The sequence below is a fragment of the Podarcis raffonei genome, chromosome 11 (genome assembly GCF_027172205.1).
Source record: "Podarcis raffonei isolate rPodRaf1 chromosome 11, rPodRaf1.pri, whole genome shotgun sequence".
Lineage (NCBI taxonomy): Eukaryota > Metazoa > Chordata > Lepidosauria > Squamata > Lacertidae > Podarcis > Podarcis raffonei.
In genome coordinates this window covers 41,539,915-41,563,593 of record NC_070612.1, presented here as the reverse complement: position 1 = coordinate 41,563,593, position 23,679 = coordinate 41,539,915, and the positions used below count along the sequence as shown (strand labels likewise).

At 38.7% G+C, this 23,679-nt stretch overlaps 1 protein-coding gene across 4 annotated transcripts in view; it reads left to right on the top strand.

The window, feature by feature from the left end:
* Positions 1-23,679, top strand: part of FBXL17 (F-box and leucine rich repeat protein 17) — a 147,353-nt gene that overhangs the window by 76,884 nt on the left and 46,790 nt on the right. For 2 of the 4 annotated variants that reach the window (XM_053407642.1, XM_053407644.1), the window contains exon 7: positions 12,199-12,275. The exons of 1 other annotated variant lie outside the window; for it this stretch is intronic. In XM_053407642.1, coding sequence (XP_053263617.1) covers positions 12,199-12,275 — 77 coding nt within the window. Of the gene's footprint in view, positions 1-12,198; positions 12,276-21,980; positions 22,044-23,679 lie in introns of all 4 variants that reach the window. One more of the 4 variants, XM_053407641.1, reaches the window with a different exon arrangement.

The window sequence follows — 23,679 nt, the reverse complement described above, 5'->3', positions numbered from 1 at the left end:
GCCTTTACTCTGGACTCTAATATCAGATTATTAAGGTGTTAGCTCTCACGTAAAGGAGGCCAGAAACTCTTCTTCTCTTCAGTCAGAATTACAGTTGCAGATAGAAACAAGCCTCCTCTGGTGCTGTCATCTGTCAAAGCAATGCATGGACAATTGTATGTCAGGTTCCTGTTAACAACAGCGCAATTGCTCTATTTCTGCCTCAGGTAGACTTGCTCAACTGTGACTTGGTGTTTCCTATTCAGTCGACTCTCTAGGAATTTCCAGACGTTAGATTTTTTTTTTTGTAGAAAATTATTATTTGAGAATTTGAGAGGGCAGCTCTAATATTAGCAGCATTAGCCCAGGGGCAAGGAGATTCTGCACCCGGATCAATTTGCATAGTGAAGTTCCTCTTTCCCTCACTGGGCACCCGGAACGTCTTAGCTGTATTTCTAAGGATGTGAAGTTGGAGATTCTTTTGATTCGAGGAGGCAATTTGTGTCATGCTAAGTTCATGAATAGTTTGCCATGTTACATTTTAAAAAATATGTCAAGAAAAAAAACATCTTTCTTTGTAAAATAATTTCTAAATTACATTAATACATGGGAACTTTAGGAGAGTTCTGTCTAGATATAATTAATGAAATGCCAGATTTCTTTAAAAGACTTGCAGCATTTATATGCTAAGCATATAAACAATCATATAATTAATTTTGTATGTTAAAAACCTTGGGGACTTTTGTAACTTGTTTGTGTACCAGAGTCCTACCCCAGTGGTTTAACTTAGTCTCATAGCACTTAATTTGTATAGAAAATAATGACTTAAAGAAAAGCATACTAGGTTGTTAGTTTTGTTTCACAGATTGGCTTTGCGCCTTGTGTATTTTTGGTGTACCTTGAATTCTAGCAGTTGCCTTTCGACAATATTATATCTTATATTCTTTACTGACCTGTTTTACTCCTGGGTTTAACTGCAATTTTGTGGTATAGATTGACAAAAAAACTTGCAGCACCTTGCTATTGGCTCAGGGACAACTCTCATTTTTTACTTATAGTTAACGACTTATTCACCTGGATGCAAATTAGTCCTTAGATTAATTTATCCTGAGAAATAGCACCTTGCATCATTTTTTTGAAATTGCCTTCTTGTTCCTGTTTTGTATATTAAAAAGTGAGTTATTTTTCCCCAGTTTCTTTTAGATTCAAGTTGGATAGAAATTGTGTTTGCTTTTGTAAATTTTTGCTTGTAAACTTTTAAACATTTTTGCTTTCAGTTAACTACAAACACACACAATCCTTATATAATTATCATGTTATCTGTACACCAATCCTTTCCTGATTGGGGGTTGGATGAGATCAGGAAAAAAATTATTTCTCATTCGGAAAGAGAAACAAGCTTTGACTAAAATTTGGCATTTTCTTTTTTAGGTAGGACTTACTTTAAAATACAAGTAAAGGCCATACAATTAAATATATATTCTGTAATTTTGTAGGGGATGAATTGCAGTGGTGTCTCCCAGTCTTTGAATGGATTCCTCCTATTTCTCTGTAGCCCCCCAAATCTGGGATCATCTGGAGAAGATTCACAGGGTATGGGGCTGAGCAGGGTTTTGGGAAGGAAGAAGACTCATTGCACAAGCAGATGTCCACTTATACATGTCATTCTTTTGACTTTTAATCCACTTCACAGAATTTAAAATAAAACTTTTTTAAAAAAAAAGCTAACAATTTCATCTATTTCAGCAAGCTGTATGAAAATTAAAATAAATATAGATGCTCCAAAAATACTCCTCTGGCCCTCTGACCTAATTAATGAGCCATTCCATGTAGATATAAAAATAAATATTTCAACTAAGTCTTAATATGTAAAATATCTAGGGTTGCCATATTTCAAAAGGTGAAAATCCAGACACAAAAGTTGTTGAGTTTTTTGGTTGTTTTTTTTTACAAAATCTAAAAAAAGAGAGACTTTTTGAGGTACTTTTAAGGAAATTTGCCAAATCGACATTACCGACATGGGTTGCCATACTTCTGGATTTTCCAGGACATTTCAGTGATTTCTGCCTGGGCACACCTTCTGACAGCCAAATCCCAACTATGTCCAGGAAATTCCGAACGTATGGCAACCCTAAAAATATCCATGTGAGGTTTTGGGAACAAAATCAAACTAGTGAATAGTCTTAAGTGTGTGGAATTGTGTAGGGACCAATGATATGTGTGGATGACTGATTACTGTTTTCTGCAGCAAATCAGTGGGACTAAGTTGTTGAGAAGATACTTTCAGATTTTCCAAAAGAAGATGCACTAAACTTAAGGATTGCTGGTAAATGTTTGGTAGAGAAATCAGCAGATAGAAAATAAATAAATTATGTATATATCATTCTACAGTTTGAAAAATGGGGGTTCTGCATGACTTTAGTGTTCAAAATTTGCCTTTGTTAAGTGGATTGCGAGCTTATTAATTGTACTAGATTTTTAGTTTTAATTAGAGCCGTTCTTCTGAGACTAAACCTTTTACCATTAGGCTTTTTGAACCCTGTGAGATAAAAAGAAAGAGTTATTTTGGAACATTATTTACACGATTTTAATTAATGATTATAATCTCAGTGGTCACTTTTTGCAAAAGAGCATTTAATCCTTTAACCAGTTTTCATGATTTGCATTTTTCCCAAACACTTGGGCCCTGCAATGTTATCTCTATTTCGCCCCCCTTTTAAAAACCCCCCCACATAATTTTATTTTGTTCCCTCTTCAAACAACATTTCCTACCACAACACCTGTTTTTCATGCAGACTGAGCCGATAGGTAAAGAAGCAAAGTTTGCTTCCTTTTGCCAAGATAGAACATAGCTCCTGGCAAGGTTATGTTTGAAAACAGTTTTTCATGCAGGGATCGTCTACAAGCAGCGTTGCTGTTGCCAAGATCCTCTGACTAATGAAGGGCTGGAACGATAGTGTATTCTTCTTCTTTGCTTGCGGCATGAACATGTAGCATTTCTTCTGAGGAAAGGCATTCTGGTGTTTCAAACAAAGCAGGAAGTTTAACCTTCTCGGAAGAAGGTCAATGTTTTTACTGATAGTGGGGTGGGGAGAGCAACTTTATAAACAACATAAAAGATAAATTTTCTGCTTTGCAATAAGAGACACAAACAATGAATTTTCAGGAATTTTTTTTCAGTGAAGATCAGCAGGAAAGTGAGTATGTTTATCAACTTCTTTACCTCTCAGCACCACATTTTGCTTAAAGAGGGCTGTATTAACGACTTCAAGAACCTCCTGCTGTCTGCGCACTGGCAATTTGAATTGTGAAGTACAAAGACATGATAACCCTTTAAATATCCTTTTTGCGGCCAGTGCACCTGAGAGCATTTGCAATTCATTCTTTTCAAAATTATAATGTGAGGCATTTCACATTAGGAAGTACACACTTAGCTGTGATTTGTAATATGCCAGATTTCTGATTTGTAATATGGGATTATGTTGAGAATAAGTATTGAGAATTGTGCAAATATTTTAGTAAACAATAAAATGGAGGCAGTCTAGATTACAGACTGAAGGCTGGACTGGATGAACTTTGAAGTCCCTTTGAACTCCATGTTTCTATGAAGCAGTTACAGACAGCAATGATGGAAAGCAGTAGAGACACTTTGCAGTAAGACGAGAAATGTTTATGAATTATAACTATAGCACCGATGAGGAAACTCTTTTAATCTTTTTGGGATAAACCAGCAACTAACTTGCTGTGATACCAACTGAATGGTCATTGTAGCAGATTTCCCATCCCGGGGTCCTGACGACAGCTGCTACATCTTCCCGGATGTCAAAATGATGGTTCATGTGGGCTTTGAAGGCACCATTGCTCAGTCCTCAGCTCAAAGTATATTACTGCCCACAGAACAGCTTACTGTGACCCCTCTACATTTTCTAATTAACCCTTGCATTTAGACCTGTCTGTAAGGTATCCAGTTAGCATGTTTCTATCTGTCTTATTCTAGAGATATTCACAGGCAGATTGGGGCACCAAAGGACCTGAACACAACAGCAATTTTATAAAGTAACTGTTTACTTCCTAATTATTTGCGAACACAATATTTTAAATGCAGTGGTATAAAATGAGAACACATTCTCAATCCCAATATTACAAAGATATACAAAGGAGATTGACACTGTGCTGCTTATATACAACATGAGAAAATGCTGTGTAATGCAGAAAAGCCATTCCTAAATGTCTGCAACCCTATTTTGCTTTGTTAATTGGCTTTATGCTCTAGGGGGCATTAACGCTGAAGTGAACAATATATATGTAGCACATTGCATTCCTTGAGCCAAGTCAATTAATCTCTCTCTACTTTTCAAAATAGTTTCTGTTTAGCAGTTGTTGTGCAAATTAGGCTCATTGTAATAAACAAGGAGGCATTTGATAATTCACAAACCCCAGTGCAATAATCTGTAAAACCTCAGTGCTTGTACACACAAGATGCCGCTTGGCTACATTGGCCATTTAGTCTCGGAGAGTCTGTAATTATACATTTAAATTTTGCAGGCAGATTTTTGTAATAAGATTTTTGTGCCCCTAATTAGGCTCTCGCTGCTTGATATGTATAGAATTATGGATTATTTTAAATTACATTAATTTAAGTAATTAACCCACTCTTTTATAAGCAAAGAAACGAGATGGCAGCTCTTGCTGAGAAATGACTGATACGTCTTAATAGCAAACTTCTCAATATTGAGGTCCAGTACCCTGATTTGATCAGTGGCTACAACTTGTGATAATATTCTGTGGCTCCACGGTCAGAGGCAATAATGCTTTCGAATACCGGTTTCTGGAAACCACAGTAGGGCAGAGTGCTCTTGTGCTGGGCTCCTGTATGCAGGTTTCCCACAGGCATCTGGTTGGCTGCTATGAAAACAGGCTGCTCAACTAGATTCGTCGTTGGTCTGATCTAGCAGACTCTTCTAATGTCCCCTTATGGATCCGTTAGCAGTCATGGTGGCACTAATCTGGATCAGTATTGCAGCATGGGCCACCTCCCCCGATGCAATGATACTAATCTAAAACCTGTTGTTGTTGTTCTTGTTGTTTAGTTGTGTCCGACTCTTCGTGACCCCATGGACCAGAGCACGCCAGGCACTCCTATCTTCCACTGCCTCCCACAGTTTGGTCAAACTCATGTTAGTAGCTTCGAGAACACTGACCAACCATCTTGTCCTCTGTCGTCCACTTCTCCGTGTGCCCTCAATCTTTCCCAGCACCAGGGTCTTTTCCAGGGAGTCTTCTCTTCTCATGAGGTGGCCAAAGTATTAGAGCCTCAGCTTCAGAATCTGTCCTTCCAGTGAGCACTCAGGGCTGATTCCCTTAAGAATGGAGAGGTTTGATCTTCTTGCAGTCCATGGGACTCTCAAGAGTCTCCTCCAGCACCATAATTCAAAAGCATCAATTCTTTGGCGATCAGCCTTCTTTATGGTCCAGCTCTCACTTCCATACATCACTACTGGGAAAACCATAGCTTTAACTATACAGACCCTAGTAATGAACAAACAAGCATCAGAAGGCCTATTATTTGCTACAGGTTATAAATTCTCATTTTAACTTTAGTATGTGAGTGGTTATGCTCCAGTTGGGCTTACACCTTGCTGTTCATTTAAAAAAAAGGCTCACATTGAATGTGAATGTTTGTATGGAGATACAGCTGTTTAGAGAAAATCAATTGCCATTGAGGATCAGGTTCAAAAACTTGAAACGGCTTGTTACATTGGCTGTAAATGCAGACTACTTCTTCTTCTTCTTCTTCTTCTTCTTCTTCTTCTTCTTCTGTCAAACCTTCATGTTTGCATTTGAAGCCAATCAACATTGTAAAGATTTAAGAGATCATAATACCCCAAATAATTTCTGTACAACAATGAACTTGTTCTGTGTATGGTTGTATGACATCTGAATGGCATGTGTACATTGCTGCAAATCAATTTACTAAGAGAGGTATCTATCTTCTGCAGTATTGGCACAAAGCTTCAAAAAACTGTAATAATATTGTAAAAGAAACCCATTCGTACTTATATTCCTAGAAATTTACACTAGAGAGAGAAGCTTTCTCTGCTGTGATAAACTATTGACTACATGTGCTCACTGTTGCTCCCCAAGGATTACTTAAATTATAACCATTGTGTCTTGTTATTGGTAACACCTTGGTCTTTTCTTTAATTGCACTTTTGGGTAGGCCACTCACTGGTCCTTCTGTCTTAATTATTCTTGGAATGTTCTCTCTCAATCTACCAAGTATCTAAGTAATCTTTATTTCACTTTATTCCTAAACCTTTCCCCCCATGTACTATTTGAAAATTGCTGAGGGTCTGTGAGGCCCAGATAATAATTGCTCAGCTTGTTGCAACAATTGCAATGCGATGTGTTGGATATTGTATTTTTATTACTTCTTTTATTTATATTTTATTGTATAAACACTTGGAGTATTATGGAATTTCATAAGAAATAAAAGCAAGAAAAATGCAATTAAAATCAATACAACTGTTTTAGGCAATGAATGCATATGGAACAAAAAAAATAGGAGGATTTATGGAGGGATTTGTGTGTGTAGGTAGGATTGGTTGTAGGTTTAAGGCAGGGGTCAGCAAACTTTTTCAGCAGGGAGCCGGTCCACTGTCCCTTAGACCTTATGGGGGGCCAGACTATATTTTGGGGAAAAAATATATAAACCAATTCCTGTGCCCCACAAATAACCCAGAGATGCATTTTAAATAAAAGGACACATTCTACTCATGTAAAAACACGCTGATTCCCAGACCGTCCGCGGGCCGGATTTAGAAGGCGATTGGGCCGGATCCAGCCCTGAGCCTTAGTTTGCCTACCCATGGTTTAAGGTGTGAGGAAATGTTTCCACTCAAAAGCTTTCCAGAAGTCCCTTAAAACTTGCTAGTATTTCCTCTCCTCCTGTCCAGCCTTTTCCCTCCCAAATGTAATCTCTGTTTTTGTTTCTTTTGCTCCTCAAACCTCAGCATGTAGCTGGTACTTCATGCATGTCCAGATGCTGTGCCTGTGAACCTTTGTAGGGTAAGACTGCCTGCTGAGTTCTCAAGGACAAGTCTGAGTCTGACTAAGGTAGAGGGTGCTAGCTAAAGCCACATTCTTCGACCGGTGGTGGCAGGCAGAAGGATGGGTAGCCTGGTCTGTGGGCTTGTGCCTCTTTACCTTATTGGAGTGGCTTCACTGAACATATATCCAACTTTATAACAAAGTTCGTAATCATCATGTAGCTTTCTGTAATCTATTGTACATACATTCAGCTATTTTACAGAGAACTATCTATAACTGCAGGACAATTGTGAACCCGGCAAAGTACCGTATTTTTCCGTGTATAACATGCCACTGTGTAAAAGATGCCCCCTACTTTTGGGGACTCCAATTTAAGAAAATGCGGGGAGATGGCCCAGAGTTTTTTGGAGGGGAATGCCGAAAATCACTCACCCGACTGACAAACGCTGCCAATCGCATGCATCGCAGAAGAAAACATTATTTTAGAGTAGAAAAACCTCATCTTATACACAGAAAAGTACGGTAAATATAGCTTTTTCAAGGCTGTTTTAGAGGTCTGATAAAGCACAACATATGAAGCGTATGGTTGGGACGGTTTAGGTAAAAGTACGAATCAGTAAAATAATCCCGATTTGTAAGAAAGAAAGGAGTTACAATGTCTAACCTGAACCTCATTTGTTAAATTCTACTCACCCCTACTGATTTAGGACTAGAAATTGTTTAGAATGATTTATTTTGGATAACAATTGGTGCCTCGGATTTGAAATTAAGTTTGTCTAATGGTAGTAAAGAGGTGGTAATATTGACATTCCAAAGCACCATGCCAGAATATACAAAAAATAAAAGGAAATACACAAAACAATAAACATAGGCATCGGGATATCTGCATGTCATCTTAGTGTAAAACAAAATCCATACCACTAGAAAACAAGCCAGAGCCTCTTGTTGTGACAACCTGGGTTTGTCTTCAGTGTTTGTACAGACAACCAAGGTTTGTTCTACTACAGCAAGAGTGGGGGAAGCGTGCTGTGAGAACCTTTGAGCATCATCCACCTGCTTGCTGCTCGGTCACATAAAACCATGGTTTGTTTTTACCTATAATTTAACGTGGTTTGGGAACCAGGCCAATAAATTATATTTCTTCACTAATAGGTTCAGAATACTCATTTTATGTTCACAAATAAGAACCCAATTCTGTTGTCAGCACTGCATTGGCACAATATGATAAGAACCTGGACACTGGCCCACGAATGGATTATATATGTACATTTCACCCCTTAATTTCAGACAGCCAAACCCTAGAATCCCAGGCACACTGGGGTTCAGACCCACCATGTGGCCCAGTTAGACATTTGTCCTTTGTGAAAACTGCTTAAGTGGCTTAAAGCTATTGAAAAAGCCTCCTGGTTAGTGGCTGTGAGCCCAGAATTGTGGAGAAAGTGGGCATTTACCTGGGAGCTGCTAAAATTGCTCATGATTAGTCATAAACTGTGCCTTGAAGGTATGCAGCTCCTGGGCTGTGTAGCAATCTTGCTTCTGGGCTTCCCAAGGGAAGAACCTAGGCGCAAGGCAGCAACTTTTTACATTTCATCTTATATATTATTCAGCCAACAAAAGTAAATATATCCAAGCCATGTCTTTATTTTGTGGCTCACGAAGAGAGTTGAACATTTTTATAACACTATGGTGGCTTATGTTGCAGATACTCGTTCTCCCCCCCCCTCCATCCCATTATTTTTTTTTTCCTGTTCAAGGCCTTTTTAACTGTAGTGGGGCAAATAGAATAGGTGTTTTGTATCTTTATGACACCTCCAACTGTAGCTGATAAACAGCTAAACTTACCTGCCCCCTTCTGGCTGTCATTGTGTTTCTTAGTTGTATATGAATCAGAGTAGTAAGCTGATTTTTTAAATATGCTCCTTTGTCTACATTTTATAACTGCATCTCACAGAAATTTTACATACTTATCTAATTAAATAATTTATTTCAGGTGCCTTATATCTTCCTATGGAGATTGACACTTAGGGTATTTGTTCATATGATGTTTATCACATTTTCTTTCTTCATAAAAGAAGCAATATTGGTTTCTATTTAAACATTTATTTGCTAGTAGTGAATGTGTGCCCTCAAAGTATTAACTGCTAATGTATCTCTTTCCTGCAATCCTGGCTTATGCATCTTGCCTGCTTTCTATTAACTCCCAGCCAGGAGAGTCGTTTTTTGCATCTAGATGAAAAGACAGAAGCATTTCCACACTTGCTGAATTCTCTCTGGTGCCTGTTCAAGGCTAAGTCCTTTGCCAGTGCAAATTACTTATAATACAACAGTTTGAGAGAGAGAGAAATCAAAATTTATCCAACCAAGGATAGCACTTTGTTACTTTTTATCACGCTCAAACAGACAGCTTTAATCCCTGGAATTATAGTCTACTATGAGAAGTCTACCTATTCTGCAGTCTTCTGAGGATAGAAAAATAAGAGATAAAGGGGCCAAAACGGTAAAGATCCTTAATGCTGATCTAACTAGCTTATTCTGGCAGCTATGCAGAGAATCCTATGCCTGGATTTATTTATTTCAATTTTCCTTTTTATATTGCTTACAGCAACTTTCACCATCTATGGCAGGTGAAAGTGTGTTTCATAAATACAGTGGTACCTCTGGTTGCGGACACAATCCGTTCCGGGGTGCCGTTCGCACCCCGAAAAGTCAGTAACCAGAGCGGCGCGATAGAGCACTTCTGTGCATGCGCGAACCGCGCAGAACGCTTCTGCGCGCATGGCAAAACACTTCCGGTTTTGCCACGTTCTTAACCCGAAAAAACACAACATGAAGCATTCGCAAAAAAGAGGTATGACTGTAATGAAGAAAGAATCTGTAATGAAGAATCTTGCGGGACTATAAAAACTAGTACACATATTAAGCTACAAACTTTTCTGCTTCATCCTTTACAGTACAGAAGCTCCTATCTTGTTCACCGTGGACTCATAGGAAGGTGACAGCTGTATTCTTACTAGTGGGCTGCCAACTTTCAGAGATGTTGGGTTTCTATTTAGAACGGGTACGTTTTAGGGCCTTTACCTGGGACACCCCAAGTAAATGAGAGATGGGTAAATTTCCAAAAGCTCTCTTTCGATTACCGGTTAATAGAGAGAAGTTTGTATAAGGAGGGAACATTTTACTAGCTCATCTTTGTAGTTAGATGTTGTTCTCAGTGAATTTTCATGCTTCCTTGTTTGCATTTTAAATGAGTTTTTTCTGTTTAGAAAAAAATATTTACCTTGATCAAATGTAACGTTGAGGTGGCGTGTGCATTCTGATACTCATTCCAAATCTCATCAGGCTGTGACTCTGACGGTGTCATTTCCTTTCATACCAAGGTGATCGAAATGCAGTTCTTTAAAGTGAAATGTCCTAAACCAGTGTCTGGCAGCTCCTATTAACTGAAGTGCATCACAAACAGTAACAAGGTCTCTGAGGACCACTTTCCTTACAAGCTGTGTAGTCATATTTCCTCATTAGCTCGTTTCAATTGTCACTAATGCCATGTCCCAGGCTTTTGCAAAGTTGACCAAAAAAACCCATAAAAACTATATGCATGTAGAACAGACAATTATTTTCTGTAATTCAAGATCCTTTTGAATCCATTTGATAGCTTGTGGCTTACACAGTTTAATTAGTTAACATTCACCAAGATTCAAGTCTGAATATAAGGAAGAAACATCTTGGGAAAAATGCACAAATTGTAATGCACAGTAGACAGCATCAACCTTTGATTTTAAAATATTTATTTTAGCATTTAAATTGTTGTGCTCAGTGCATAAAAAAACAGGAAGGCATGAGTATAATCGAATTGCTAAAGTGTTCAAATGCACCAAAGTGGAAGTGGTGTTCTTAAATGTTTACCGCTACATTTTGGCAGGAGAAGAATGAGCGTGTGCGATATTCTTTCTATACTTTATTGCTCTGCTACATAGTGACATTCATTGCTTTGCATTTGAGGCGTGTTGCAGTCCCATGCAATGTAATAGTTAGCTTGTAAGTATGCACAGTACTATATTTCTGAGACTTGATAACTGTGCTGAAAGGCAGTGTTGTGCAGAACTTGAAATAGGGTTCTTGTTCTTACGTTTATTTAATGTTACAAATTTTAGTAACTCTGTGTGTATATGTTTTGATATGAGGACATCATTTGGTTTATAGCTTTGGGAGCAATATTTCTTCTTCTGTATGTGCCAGTTGGGTTGTAAAAAAAGTTCAAACCACTCTCACTTGTGTGGTTTTCAAGATACAAACATGGAAACTTTGTGGAGAACTTGCAATAGGTGCAATACGTGATTGTTACATGTTGCAACTGTTGAATTATAAGCTGAGCACCTTGTTAATAAATTCATAGTGTTTCTTCTGAAACAAGCAAACTTTGGCATTTCTAAAATGTATAACATAAAGGAAATGGTTCACACAATGGAATTTTGATTGTGTTTACTCCTATGTTTTTGTTTTTATAAGTTTTAAGAAAAGGCTACAAAATGTAATAATAATAAACACGATTCTATAATTCTCTTACAAACTAACAAACACTTTGGAACTTAAATCTCCATTCTAATTAATGCATGTTTCTGTAGCTAAACATTTGTGCTCAAGTAGTGGGTGATATTTCATGCTTGGATGTTTGCTGACGTCTGTAATAATCACTTTGGACATACAGCAATGAATCAAGGTACCTAATTTGTAATTATTGTGAGTAGTATCTGAAGTTCCATTAAATTTGTAAACTACATTATAATAGTATCTCAAAGTTAGATGAAGGTTAAAATACTTTATGATTATTGTTTTTACTCTAACTCTGTTACAAATATTGTGCTACTATTCAACATTTTGTTATCAGTCTGAAATATTTGTGTAATATTTCAAAATTAAGAACACAGGACTGAATGATGCAAGTCCTTTATGTTGTCAAAATTTCTGTTTTCCATCTTGATGAAATGATCAGAATCACTCGGATTGAAAAGTAAGGCTGTAATGTATTCTGAAATAGCCTCATATATATACACACAACAAATTAAAAGTTTGATTTCTCAGTTAGTAATTTACATTCTAAAAATCTAGTAGTAATTGGTCTCTTATTACTGTATGTAAGCACTCATTAATTGAGATCTCTATGTATTCCAGATGTGTAGAAGTCATTGCTAAAGAAGGGCAGAACTTGAAAGAACTTTATTTGGTGTCCTGTAAGATCACAGACTATGGTATGTAATACTCATTTTTAAAACACATTTATGCCATCAAGAAGAGTTAATTGTACTTGACATTTCTCCATTCTGAAAAGTTTGAAGAAATGTTCATCATAAATATTTAGCTTCAAAACTTGTTTGTAAGCAATTGCAACATAATCTATTGGTCACAGTCACTGCCCACTATGGTGAGATGTATTGCATTTCTATTAAAATGATAGCAAAAAGGTAAAGGTAAAGGTACCCCTGCCCATCAGGGCCAGTCGTGACCGACTCTAGGGTTGCGCGCTCATCTCGCTCAAGAGGCTGGGAGCCAGCGCTTGTCTGGAGACAGCTTCCGGTCACGTGGCCAGCATGACTAAGCTGCTGCTGGCGGACCAGTGCAGCACACGGAAACGCCGTTTACCTTCCCGCTGGATAGCGGTCCCTATTTATCTACTTGCACTTTGGGGTGCTTTCGAACTGCTAGGTAGGCAGGAGCTGGGACCGAACGACGGAAGCTCACCCCGCCGCGGGGATTCGAACCGCCGACCTTTCGATCGGCAGGTCCTAGGCTCTGTGGTTTAACTCACAGCACCACCCGCGTCCCACTAAAATGATAGTAATTATGTCTAAATTTGCAACTATCTTAATGATAATAATACATGCACATTTTATGCAAATTGGTATCCTCTTTTCTCTTTTTTTGAGATTCAATTTCTTTTTTGGGCAATATGTAAGTTGCCACTGTATTTGTTGTGAGCTTCCAAATTTACAGACAACCAGTGGTTTTAAACTACAAGTCTGCCTTTGCTTTCATCTTCTAAGCACTTCCATATCTAGTTGCAGTGGCTTTCAAAGATTGAACAATAACAATAACAATAACTGGCTTTTCAATAGAGCATTGTGCTAAATCATAGCTAAGCTTTCTTAACTTGGATTTGGTGTACTGTCTCAATTAATTCATTGTTCAACTAAACACAACTTTGACATATTTAAGGCAGCTTCGAGCATTACATAGCAAGCTTGAAACATGGTGTGGGGCTGCTATCCAGTCATGTTATGTGTGTGTATTTGTGTTTAAATTGAATATGACTCATATAAGTAACTCTTGGGGAGGGGGAATGGGAAAAGCAGCTAAGTGGTCTAAGAGTTTGAATTTATTATCCATGGTTTGTATAGATAATTTGTTTTTGCTTGGGGAGGGGAGATTTGGACACTTCAGAGTTTAGTGCTTTTATAATAGAACTGTATGGGAAACAAACAAGCTAACATTTTTGGTACTTAAAAGATGAGTGTAAAGTATTAAATATGGTTTTGGATCACAGAACCAACTACGTTTAAATTTAGTTGGATTGACTTGCACACTTTCCAGCTAAGCTCTGATTTTGGGACAGGCTGTCAAGAAGTCAAGCCGTATCTTTATTCAGATATATGCATGTTAAAAACTATAATATAAATATTGACTTCCAGAAATAATACTGTTGACCGTCCTGCAAAAGACAGAAAATAATGTAACTTTTATTTGTAAGTCTTAGGATATCTAGTATGACAGATAAAGAGTAGTCACTCAAGTCAGCCTGTAAATCACATAAATCATCCTTTAAAAAAGAAAGTTATATTAAAACTTTGTTGACAATATTCTTAACAATCACTCATGCAAAAAGAACATTTTCTACCATCTGCCAGCGCTATATGTAATTCATAACTATCAGAAATCAATTTTCTTTAAATAACTTCTAAGAATACTCCTGATGTCATGAAAATTCCAGGCAATTTTCTTTGAGAGTTGGTTTGGAATGCCACTGTGCATCTCAAAGCCCCATATAGTGAGGTAAATTACAGCAATAGCATATTTCTCAACTATAAGAATTGCAGATCTTTTGTCTCGTGGTACATTATGGAGGATTTTCAATTTGAGAAAGACAGTTAAGCCGAACTTTTAATTTTTTTGATAAATGTAAAATGATGCACTGCCCCCGTTATCAGCACCTTCTTCGCCCACTAAGTAAGTATACAGGGAAATAGCAGGTTGGAAGAAAGTGTACTTTGAATGTGGCTTGTCACTATGCCCCAAACTAGAGCACCATATGCTCTTACCTATATTTTACATTCCATTGCAGAAGTCTCGTATATGCCTCCCTGTTTAAAGGCATCTATTGCCTTCATTTAAATTCCTCTAAAGTGATTTTTTGCTCTCCTCTGAGGGTTTATTTTGCTTCCTGGATAGCAAACTGTGGGAAACGACATATTTGAAAACGCAACATTAAATGCTAACTTAACATTTCATCCTCTTAAAACTAAAGTGTTGGTTCCCCAGGGTCCTAGAATCTATTAACAACTCTTTCATATATATAAAAATTAAAGTATATTTTTACTACAAAAACCAAGCAATTGCTTCATCTTGGGGGGGGGATCAGTGACCTCTATTTACTTTAATGTATTTTAGTTATTAGGTTTGTATCCAACTATTCATCCAAATATAGAATACTTCAAATCTATTCAAAGGTACAATATCATCTGTTGGTGTGTGGGATCCATATGGGGTTGTTTCCGCTGGTCCCTGGCATTTGACGTAATCACAGGCAAGTATCCAGATTTCTCCCTGCAGGAGGAGGGGTAGAAAGAGTTGAAGATGAATTCCAGAGCTGGTTGATAGTGAAGATACCAACTCACAAAAGCAACTCCTTCTGCTTGCCTATCCATTTGCTCTGTAGTCAGAGACCACAGATAAAGCACAACCTGTAAATAAAAGTTCAGATACTTGGCAGAAGCCTCCTCGATCACATTAAAATGTGTTCCCTAATTCCTGAGGGACGTCATACACCAATTGTCAAACTGGATTCCCCAACATCATCTTTAGGAACTGACCCCTAAGGAAAGACTGGGAACAGTGCTCCCCAGAGCCATCCCTGGCCAAACAGTCCAGAAGAATATGGTGGTCAAGAGAGTGGAAGCTGCTGAGAGGTCCAGCAAACCCAACAGGGACTTACTCCCCCTGTCTAGTTTGCTATGAGATCTCTGTAAAGCCAGGTATCTCGTTTGCCTCAACTGGACAGGATGTTCATGAGCAATTATGTCAAACTTGCTGGTCGTTTCCCCATCCTAGAGACTGATAAGTGCTTTGACAGAATCATCAAGTGACAAAATAGGAAACTTCCCCAAGGCACCCAGAAAACTGTTTGGATCCATCTTACTTCTTTTTAATAGGTCCTCTCTCCTGTGGAAGTTAGGAGTTCCTGTAATTCTCAGCTCAACATATAGTAAGGCTATGAAGCATCTGCCTGGAAGTGGAAATCACTCAGTACCATCAGTCTGGGAGATTCCATGCCCAGGACTACCCAGCTAGCTCAATTAGGGTGACTGTTGGGCAGCAGGGTCCCCATTCGGTTGGCAGCTGTCCTCACAAACAAAAAACTCAATACTGGTAGATAGTTGAAGAGGGCACCTCATCTGAGGAATGGAATTACAGTAGGTCTGAACAACTCTACTCATCTTAGATAGCACTGAATGGAGAAACCACAGATAAACTGATTTTGTTAAAATAATATAAATATCATAGTACTAGGAACAGCCACCTCGTTGCTAACCCCCTTCCTGCACCCCTTCCCCCACACCTCTCCCCTTTACACCTGACCCCCAAAACCCTCACTTTACACCTCACCCATCCCTTGCCTATCTCCACCCCAAGCCCCACCTCTGTTTAAAGGTGGAGGAGCTCAGAGAGGAGCTAGTCTCCTCCATTTTTGTGTGTGTCACAGAGTGGCTCCATTTTTTTTACGCCTTGCACCTGAGCAGCTGCCGCACCTTCCAACTGTCAGCAGTCCCTGTCACCTTCCTGCTTCCTTCCCCGCCTGGCCCATTCCCGATTGGTGTGTTTGTGACCAGCACACTGAGTGTTGTTTCCTCCGGCTCAGCCAGGAGTCCCTCAGGCATGAAACCGCCAGCTCCTCAGCAGGCAGTTGCCAGCAGTAGCAGTCTGTCATGGAGGGTCATGTCACTGTGGCTCTTCCTTGTCACGCCAGTCGGCCAGCCTCTTTCCCTAGCTAGGGTGCTCCAGGCTTTGGGGGTTGCCATCCTATGGGCTCCGGTGGCTCTCAGGTTCTTGCCCCCCAGCCACCCGCCCTTGTGCAGTTGTGCTTGTGGCGCTTGTAAGCTCTTGGTGGCAGCTTAACATGCCATTGTCTCCATTGCTGCCCCTGCCTGTTAAATGCTGCTGTAGCGGTACGGAGCCTGCCTGCTTTGTTCACGCTCCCTCCTTCCTGCTGTTCTGGCGGCATGCTGGAGTTGGTGCGGCCATGCAAATAGCAGAGCGTAACAACAACTTTACATTTTTATTTATATTGGAAAATAATAATTATTAAACAGATAATGTAAAATAAAAGGTAAACTTGCTTTTACAGTATGCAAATGTTGAAAACCCATTCACTAACTGATCGTCATGTCAGCTTTTCAATTAAAAATCCTTTTCCAAATGAGAAGTGCAAATTGCCTCTTTGTATATTACGACTTGTGGCAGCAAGTCTAAGCACAAGTGCATTTGTATTTCTCTTTTTCTGCCTATTGCCACTTGTGAATCTAGTAGGCTCAGTTATTGTGATCCAGAAACCTTGCCTTTCAGGACTAAGCAGCATCAGTGAATTGCCATTTCATCTTGCTGAACTGAAGCTACAGAACTCAACTTAGTGCCTTTAAAAAAAAAAAAAATCCAAAGTAATTTAAATGTATGTATTCTAGTTCTTCCATAAGTCAAGTGGAATGATTCTAGTTTTTGAAATGTCAGGGATCTTTTTGACCTAACTAAGCTAATGGCATACTTTATTTGCAATTCTCTTTCATCCAGTGCCCTATTCTTGCTTATTTATTAACTGTACATACTGAAATACATTGCATCTAATTACAAAATGCCAAGAGCTCATAAGAAATGCTTCCATAAATATGTAACCACTTGGGCCTTAGTACACAAAAAAGAGAATATTTCAAGCAGAAGATATGTGGCCAATTTCTATAATAAAGAAAATAGGTCCTGAGATTCAGCAGTGTCTTTGAGAAAATAAAGTGGCTTGAAAACTGTAAAATTACAAGAGCACAGATTTCTTTTGAAAAGCTAAATATTTGTAAGACTAAACATTTCTAAAATCCTGTGTGCCTAACCTAATTAACCTGCGTAGTCTTTTCTATTTGACTATATATGTGGCTTGTCAAAGAGTAAATGGTGTAATGATCTCAGGCAGGCAAGCAAGCCCTGATAAGAACTAATGAGACTCTGGCAGTTTTATGGCGTGTTTATTTACAATTTACATCCAGAGCGCAGTTCCAAGCCTGGCACTCTTAGCTACAAGTTGGTCACTCTGAGTCTCCATCCCTTTTGCAGCACGAAGGGTGCCAAAGTCCATTCTTTCCTCTCTTGTACTTCCATTGCATTTTAACCCTTTCAGCTCTTCTGGTTTGGGGAGAAGGTGGGTGAACTCCCCCTCCCCACTATCAAACAAAGATCCTGCTAACTGCTGCCTACCTCCTGGTTGCATAGCAACCCTCTCAATGTCATCTACCTCCTTCCCTCCCTCTGCCTGTGAGCTTTCCAAGTCTGCTGCGCTATCTGAGTCTGGGAACTCTTGATGAAGGGGGGCTGAACTAACCCACTCCTGCTCTGTCTGTGGCTGCAATCCCTCGCTTCCAGAGTCAGACTCTGTCTCCCTTTGTACTGGCATTCCTTCCTCTTCAGAGTCAGACTCTTCCCACGCATTCAGTTCAGCCATGTCCCTGACAAATGGTAAGTTAGGTGTAATTTTTGTAGGGTTGCCATATTTCAAAAAGTGAAAATCCGGACACAAAGGTTGTTACACATGGACGAATCCCAGCTATGTCTGGGAAATTCCGGACGTATGGCAGTCTTAGTGTAATGACAAAAGTGTAGGACTTGCACCAGAAATCAAATGCCTCTCAGTCATGAACACACTAACCTTGTGCTGTAGGGTTTTGGGGATAAAATGAGATCCCTCCAGATGTGAAATTTTGAAGCTGGGGCGGGGCAGGGGGGACAAGTTTCTCTCTTCTATTCTCGGCAGATTTTTCATAATTTTTCATGAAATTTTAAATTAAAACAATTTGCATACTGTTTATAAATAAAACCTCCAAGCAGTTGACAGAAGATAAAATATACAAGTATTGATAAAAATTAAAAACAAGTTTTGAAAAATTCAAAAAAGATTTAAGCTAAAATTACAGATTAAAACACCTGCCAACTTTTAAACATCCAAGTAGATTTGCCTAAACAAAAAAAGTTTACAGCGGGTGTCAGGAATACAGTGAAGGCAACTGCTTGATGTCAATAGGCAGGGACTCAGAAAGTACAGGTGCTATTGTGCTTAAAAAAGCTATTTCTTACAAGTGTGGGACAATTATGTGGCACTTGTAAAAGTGCCATCTCCGCAGATTGTTTTGTTATCAGTGAACATGTCCTACTGTTTGTGTTCTGTTTCGAGTTGTAATTTTTGCTTATACTTTTACAGTCATACCTCGAGTTGAATGTGCTTCGGGTTGAGCGCGTTTGAGTTGAGCTCCGCGGCAACCCGGAAGTAATGGAGCATGTTACTTCTGAGTTTCGCTGCTCGTGCATGCGCAGACGCTCAAAATAATGTCATGCGCGGTAGCGGCAACACGCGCCGTCGCGTCTTGCGTTCCATTCGGGATGCGAACGGGGCTCTGGAACATCCCGTTCGCATCCTGAGGTACCACTATATTGATTTTGAATTTGTTAGCCATCTTCTGCTCTTTAGAAAAGGCAATGCAAAGCCATCTTATAGATAAATGAATTTCTTCTGGATGGAAGATCTGGTTTCCGTCCTGCGTAGTCGTAAATTGAGGTACTAACTGGCCACTCCCAGACCTGTTGTACTTCAGGGATGAAATAATGCCTGTAAAATCAAACCATTTGTTTGAAAGAGAGGGGGAGAAGCTGTTCAAGGCGGCTTGATACTTTAAAATTAATAATACTCTAAATACAATCAGCTGTTTCACAGATGCTGGGTGTAAGTTATGATTGTGTCAGCACCTTTTATTTATCTGAATTTTTCAGCCCTACCAGATTCCTGAAGGTTTTTGATTGTTCCATTAATGTTGTCGTTTTTGTGTTATCAGCTTTACAACTGTTTTCACTTTGTTTCATGAAGCAACACAATATTAATTTGCTCAATTTACATGAAGATTCAGTAGGTTTAAATAAATATCTGTATTTTTGAAGTCTGAACTGCACAATGTGTTTCTGAGCAGTATTTTCAGCTTTATGGTTTGGTGCCTATTATACATTTTAATACATAGACACTTACAGGTGTTTGCCTGTTCGCTTTCTTTCATCATTGTTATTTACCTAGAAACATAGAGTAACAAATATTTCATTAATTCAAAATAAAAATGCTGAAATTTGTTCCTTCCCCATCATGCACTCACTGTTTTATCTTTACAATGTTAGTGTAGTGATCAGCTAAGCTTCATTTTACTAACTGGATGTTAATGTTGTAAATATTCAACAGCAGATTGATATTTTTATACTGAGGTACTTATATTGGCCTTTTGTATAAGTGAACTTGCAATGCCTTATACTATTGAGTCATACTGCTTCACAGCAGTTGGCTGGAGTAGATGGCTTTTTAGTCCCTTCCAATTCTGTAACTTCTTTTCATGTACTTGAGATAACTGGCCATGCATACTGTTATAATAGCTTGAGAATCTGGGAGATTGAGCTAGATAATTTCATTTATTATTCAAATAAACTATTACTTCCCAAACACAGTGTCTACCATAGCTGTACAGGTTTGGCCTTAGGAAAGAGCAGAATCCTCATGACTGAAGGAATCCTCATTGAGCAACTGAAAAAGAGACTGATTTTCTTTACAGCTATTTTTCCTCTACAGCTATGTTATTTTTAAGATCATAAAGATTTTAGCTGCAACTGTGTGGTAGACATCTGGAGCATTACGTTCCTACATACTGGTGTTGGCATGTAAGGCCGTCATTTATAATTGTTTCCAAAGATATTGATGAGACATGATAAACATCTTAAATCTGTTAATCCTCTAGGATTAGCTGCAGCCAAGTTTGTTTTAGCAAAAAGTGTGTCCTCATGAGTGAAACAACCTTAGAGTTTGAAAGGCAGACACTTCTGTGATGTTGAAAAGATCATAATTGTTTGTATCCTTTGTACTAGAGCAGTGTTTCCCAAACTTGTGTCTCCAGCTGTTTTTGAACTACAACTCACTTCATCACTAGCTAGCAGGACCAGTGGTCAAGGATGATGGGAATTGTAGTCCAAAACAGCTGGAGACCCAAATTTGGGAAACACTGCACTAGATCATCAGTTTGAACTTCTTTGGAATAATGGAATGAAGATAAATGTGAAAGCAATAGAGTTAAACTTGTTTGTTTACTTGGCCCAATTATTTCACACACTGCTTTTTGCATGCACATTTTTGGTGAGCATAGAAGAGCTTCTTATTGCTATTAATTTCATCAAGAGATGAAAACAGAACATAGTGCAATTAAAAAATTGTATATGTCCATAGTTAAGGCAAAGCAGTGCTAATTGCTGTTGGCTGCTGAAATGAAAACACATTTGACTACCTAAAAAACGAGAACTGGTAAAGTAAGTCTATTTCATCAGTTGCCTAAACAAATAATAGTAAGAAAGCAGGTTTGCTGAGGCTGTGAATAAAGTACTGCTTCACCGAGGAGATGTGGATCTTTGCGCTGTGTGCAAAAAATGTACTGTATTGTTGCATAGAAACCATGAAAGCAATTTTTCCACTCTTCACTTGGGGTGGGGGGAGCCACTGGGCAATAGTGATAGTTTTTCCACACTGCTCTGACCCCAAGTAAGTCTCTGTGAAATCATTTTTTAGACAAAAAGGGGGAAGTGACGATGCATGCAAGGTATTGCTGCATTAGTCTTTTCCAATTAGGTGAGCTGACCTGCCGAGTGACTGATCTAGAAAGAAGAATGGTTGCAGCTTACAACACGATCCAAGCAGAACAGTCAGAACAAACTATTGTAAAACAGTTTTGCTGAATATATTAGTTAAAGAAAAGAGAGCACTAGGATGGAGGTTGCAAAATGGGGAAAGAGTCACAGAAACAAATTACATAGATGGTAAAGCTGTTGGAGGGCAATGAGGGATGGACTCTATATTCTTCAAAGAAAATAGCTTCCTGAAGTTTTGATTTAAAATCATAGCTGGGTTTATTTGCAGGCTTCTCAGAAAATACCTCTGGGACAACAGAGCAGTTCCTGATTTAAAATAAAAAATAACAATTGACAGTGGGGCAAAAACAGTTTAATAGGTGGAGAGAAATGACTTGAGCAAAAGAAATAACTTGAGCAATAAAAGCAGTTCTGTTCAGCTCCATTTCTGAATTTCACAGAGTCAACGAAGAAAATAAGTTTTAATATGGCAAATTTCATTGTGATTATATCAAGTAAGTGACTGGGAATTGTTATTGTGCTGCAAAAGGCTAGCATGGCTCTCCCTTCTGGGTTTTATTGAGGAATAGAAATTTGTAAACTCCATAGCTAGATAATTGCCACCAAAACCAAGTTAGGGATTCAGTTTACATTAAAATTTGGTTGGAAGAAAAAGGTATACATTTTTGAAAACAATGTTCCCTCTGAAATGTCATTGATTGTTGAAATACCATTCCAGTTTTCTTCTCCTATTTTTCCTTATCTACCTCCTTGCCTTCCTCCAGAGTCTGCCATCCTGGGTGTGAGCTGGAAGACACCAAGGGAGTCATGGCACTCCTGTAGACAATGTAATGTGTCAAATTCAATACATCTTACAATAATAGATTTACATTATTTCGTTTCAGATAGCCATGTAAAACACTGGGAAACAATGAAATCGGTAGAGCTTGTTTCTAAGTTATACTTTGCACTTTTAGAAGACACTTTAGAAATTGGAATGGAGTTTAAACCTGTTTTTAGAAGGACCTAGAGCAGGAAGGTGTATCCAGATGTTGATACTACAGTGCCTATCATCCCTGACCGTTGATCATGATGGCTAGGGCAAGTTGGAGATAAAGTTCAGCGGCAACAGGAAGATCACATCTTGCCCATTTCTGACCTAGAGCATAGTGAGTGTCTCATGCTTAAATCCACATTTCCCATGTGGAGTCCCAACTGAGAAAACCTGTGCTTTCCAGGGCTGATGACTGTGGTATGTTCAATCTGGGCCACTCCTCTCTGCCATTTCAACATATTGGGGTTTTTTTAAAAATGCGTGGGTCATCATACACACTTGGGGTTATTGCAGAGAAGCTGCAGAGTGTGCCTTTTCCCACACTTGAGACTAGATCAATTTATTTCCTAGTACAGAGACTCTAGTAAGCTAGGGCATTATTGGAATACAAGAAAAGAAATTACATGGTAGTCATTGAATATTATTAATGGTATCCCATAAGGGTGTGGTTGTAATACGTAGTGAATAACTATTCACTGGCACACTACAAAAGGAAGTTCATTCCAGTAGCAATTGATGTTAAGACATAGTCACAGTCTTATCTGTCTGTATGCTTGTAGGGGGGCTGAGATTTTAGGCTAGCAGCTTTGGTGTGTGGATATATGCTTGCTATAATCTCATTTCCATTCTAATTATACATTTTTATCTTCCTTAATATGAGCCTCTTTCAGTAATAAATTGAGCTCTGATAGTACTGTGTGACTTGAGGGATTTTGAGATAAACAAGCTAATAGTAGGTGCTTCTGAGTCAGCAAATCCTCAGTACAGAAATACTGAAAGGCCCTTGAGGCTCAAAATATGCTAATGTTTTAATGAGAGAAAACAGAGGCAAGTAGAGCATGCCTGTTGCATTGTGTGGTTAGGGCCCTGAGACCCAGTTGAGCACATCTGGAGTGACTTATATCAATTTTAGGATGGACAGAGCTGCAATTGCTGGAGTGGAAGGTTACAGTTAGCAGATACAATGCCTAGCGTTCCCTCATTTTGAATCCAATAGAAATTCACCCTGCTTACTTAATTCTCATTGACTCTAAAACAATAGCCAAAATGCCTGTAAGATTGAGTAAATTATATTTTATTTGAACATTTAAAAAGTCTTTATCGGAGTAAAGAGCATAAACCATCTGAAGCAGAGACTACTCATGAGCAAAGAGACAGAAATGTTACTCAATTACAGAAGAATGAAGATCTTGCTGCTTTTCTAATTGGTTTGTGATATAATGGGTGAAAGCATGAGAGACCAATTTCACAAGATACTTCGAGAGTAGTTTCTAACATGTAATCAAGAAATGACAGGCTTTCAGCAGAAAAGTCAGAATAGTCTCGGAGGTAATTTTGGAATTGCTTCGCTGTCTGTACTACTTGTACTGAACATCCTCTTAAGACATTTGGCAGGATGCCATATCATCAACCTGATGCCAGGAGTATGA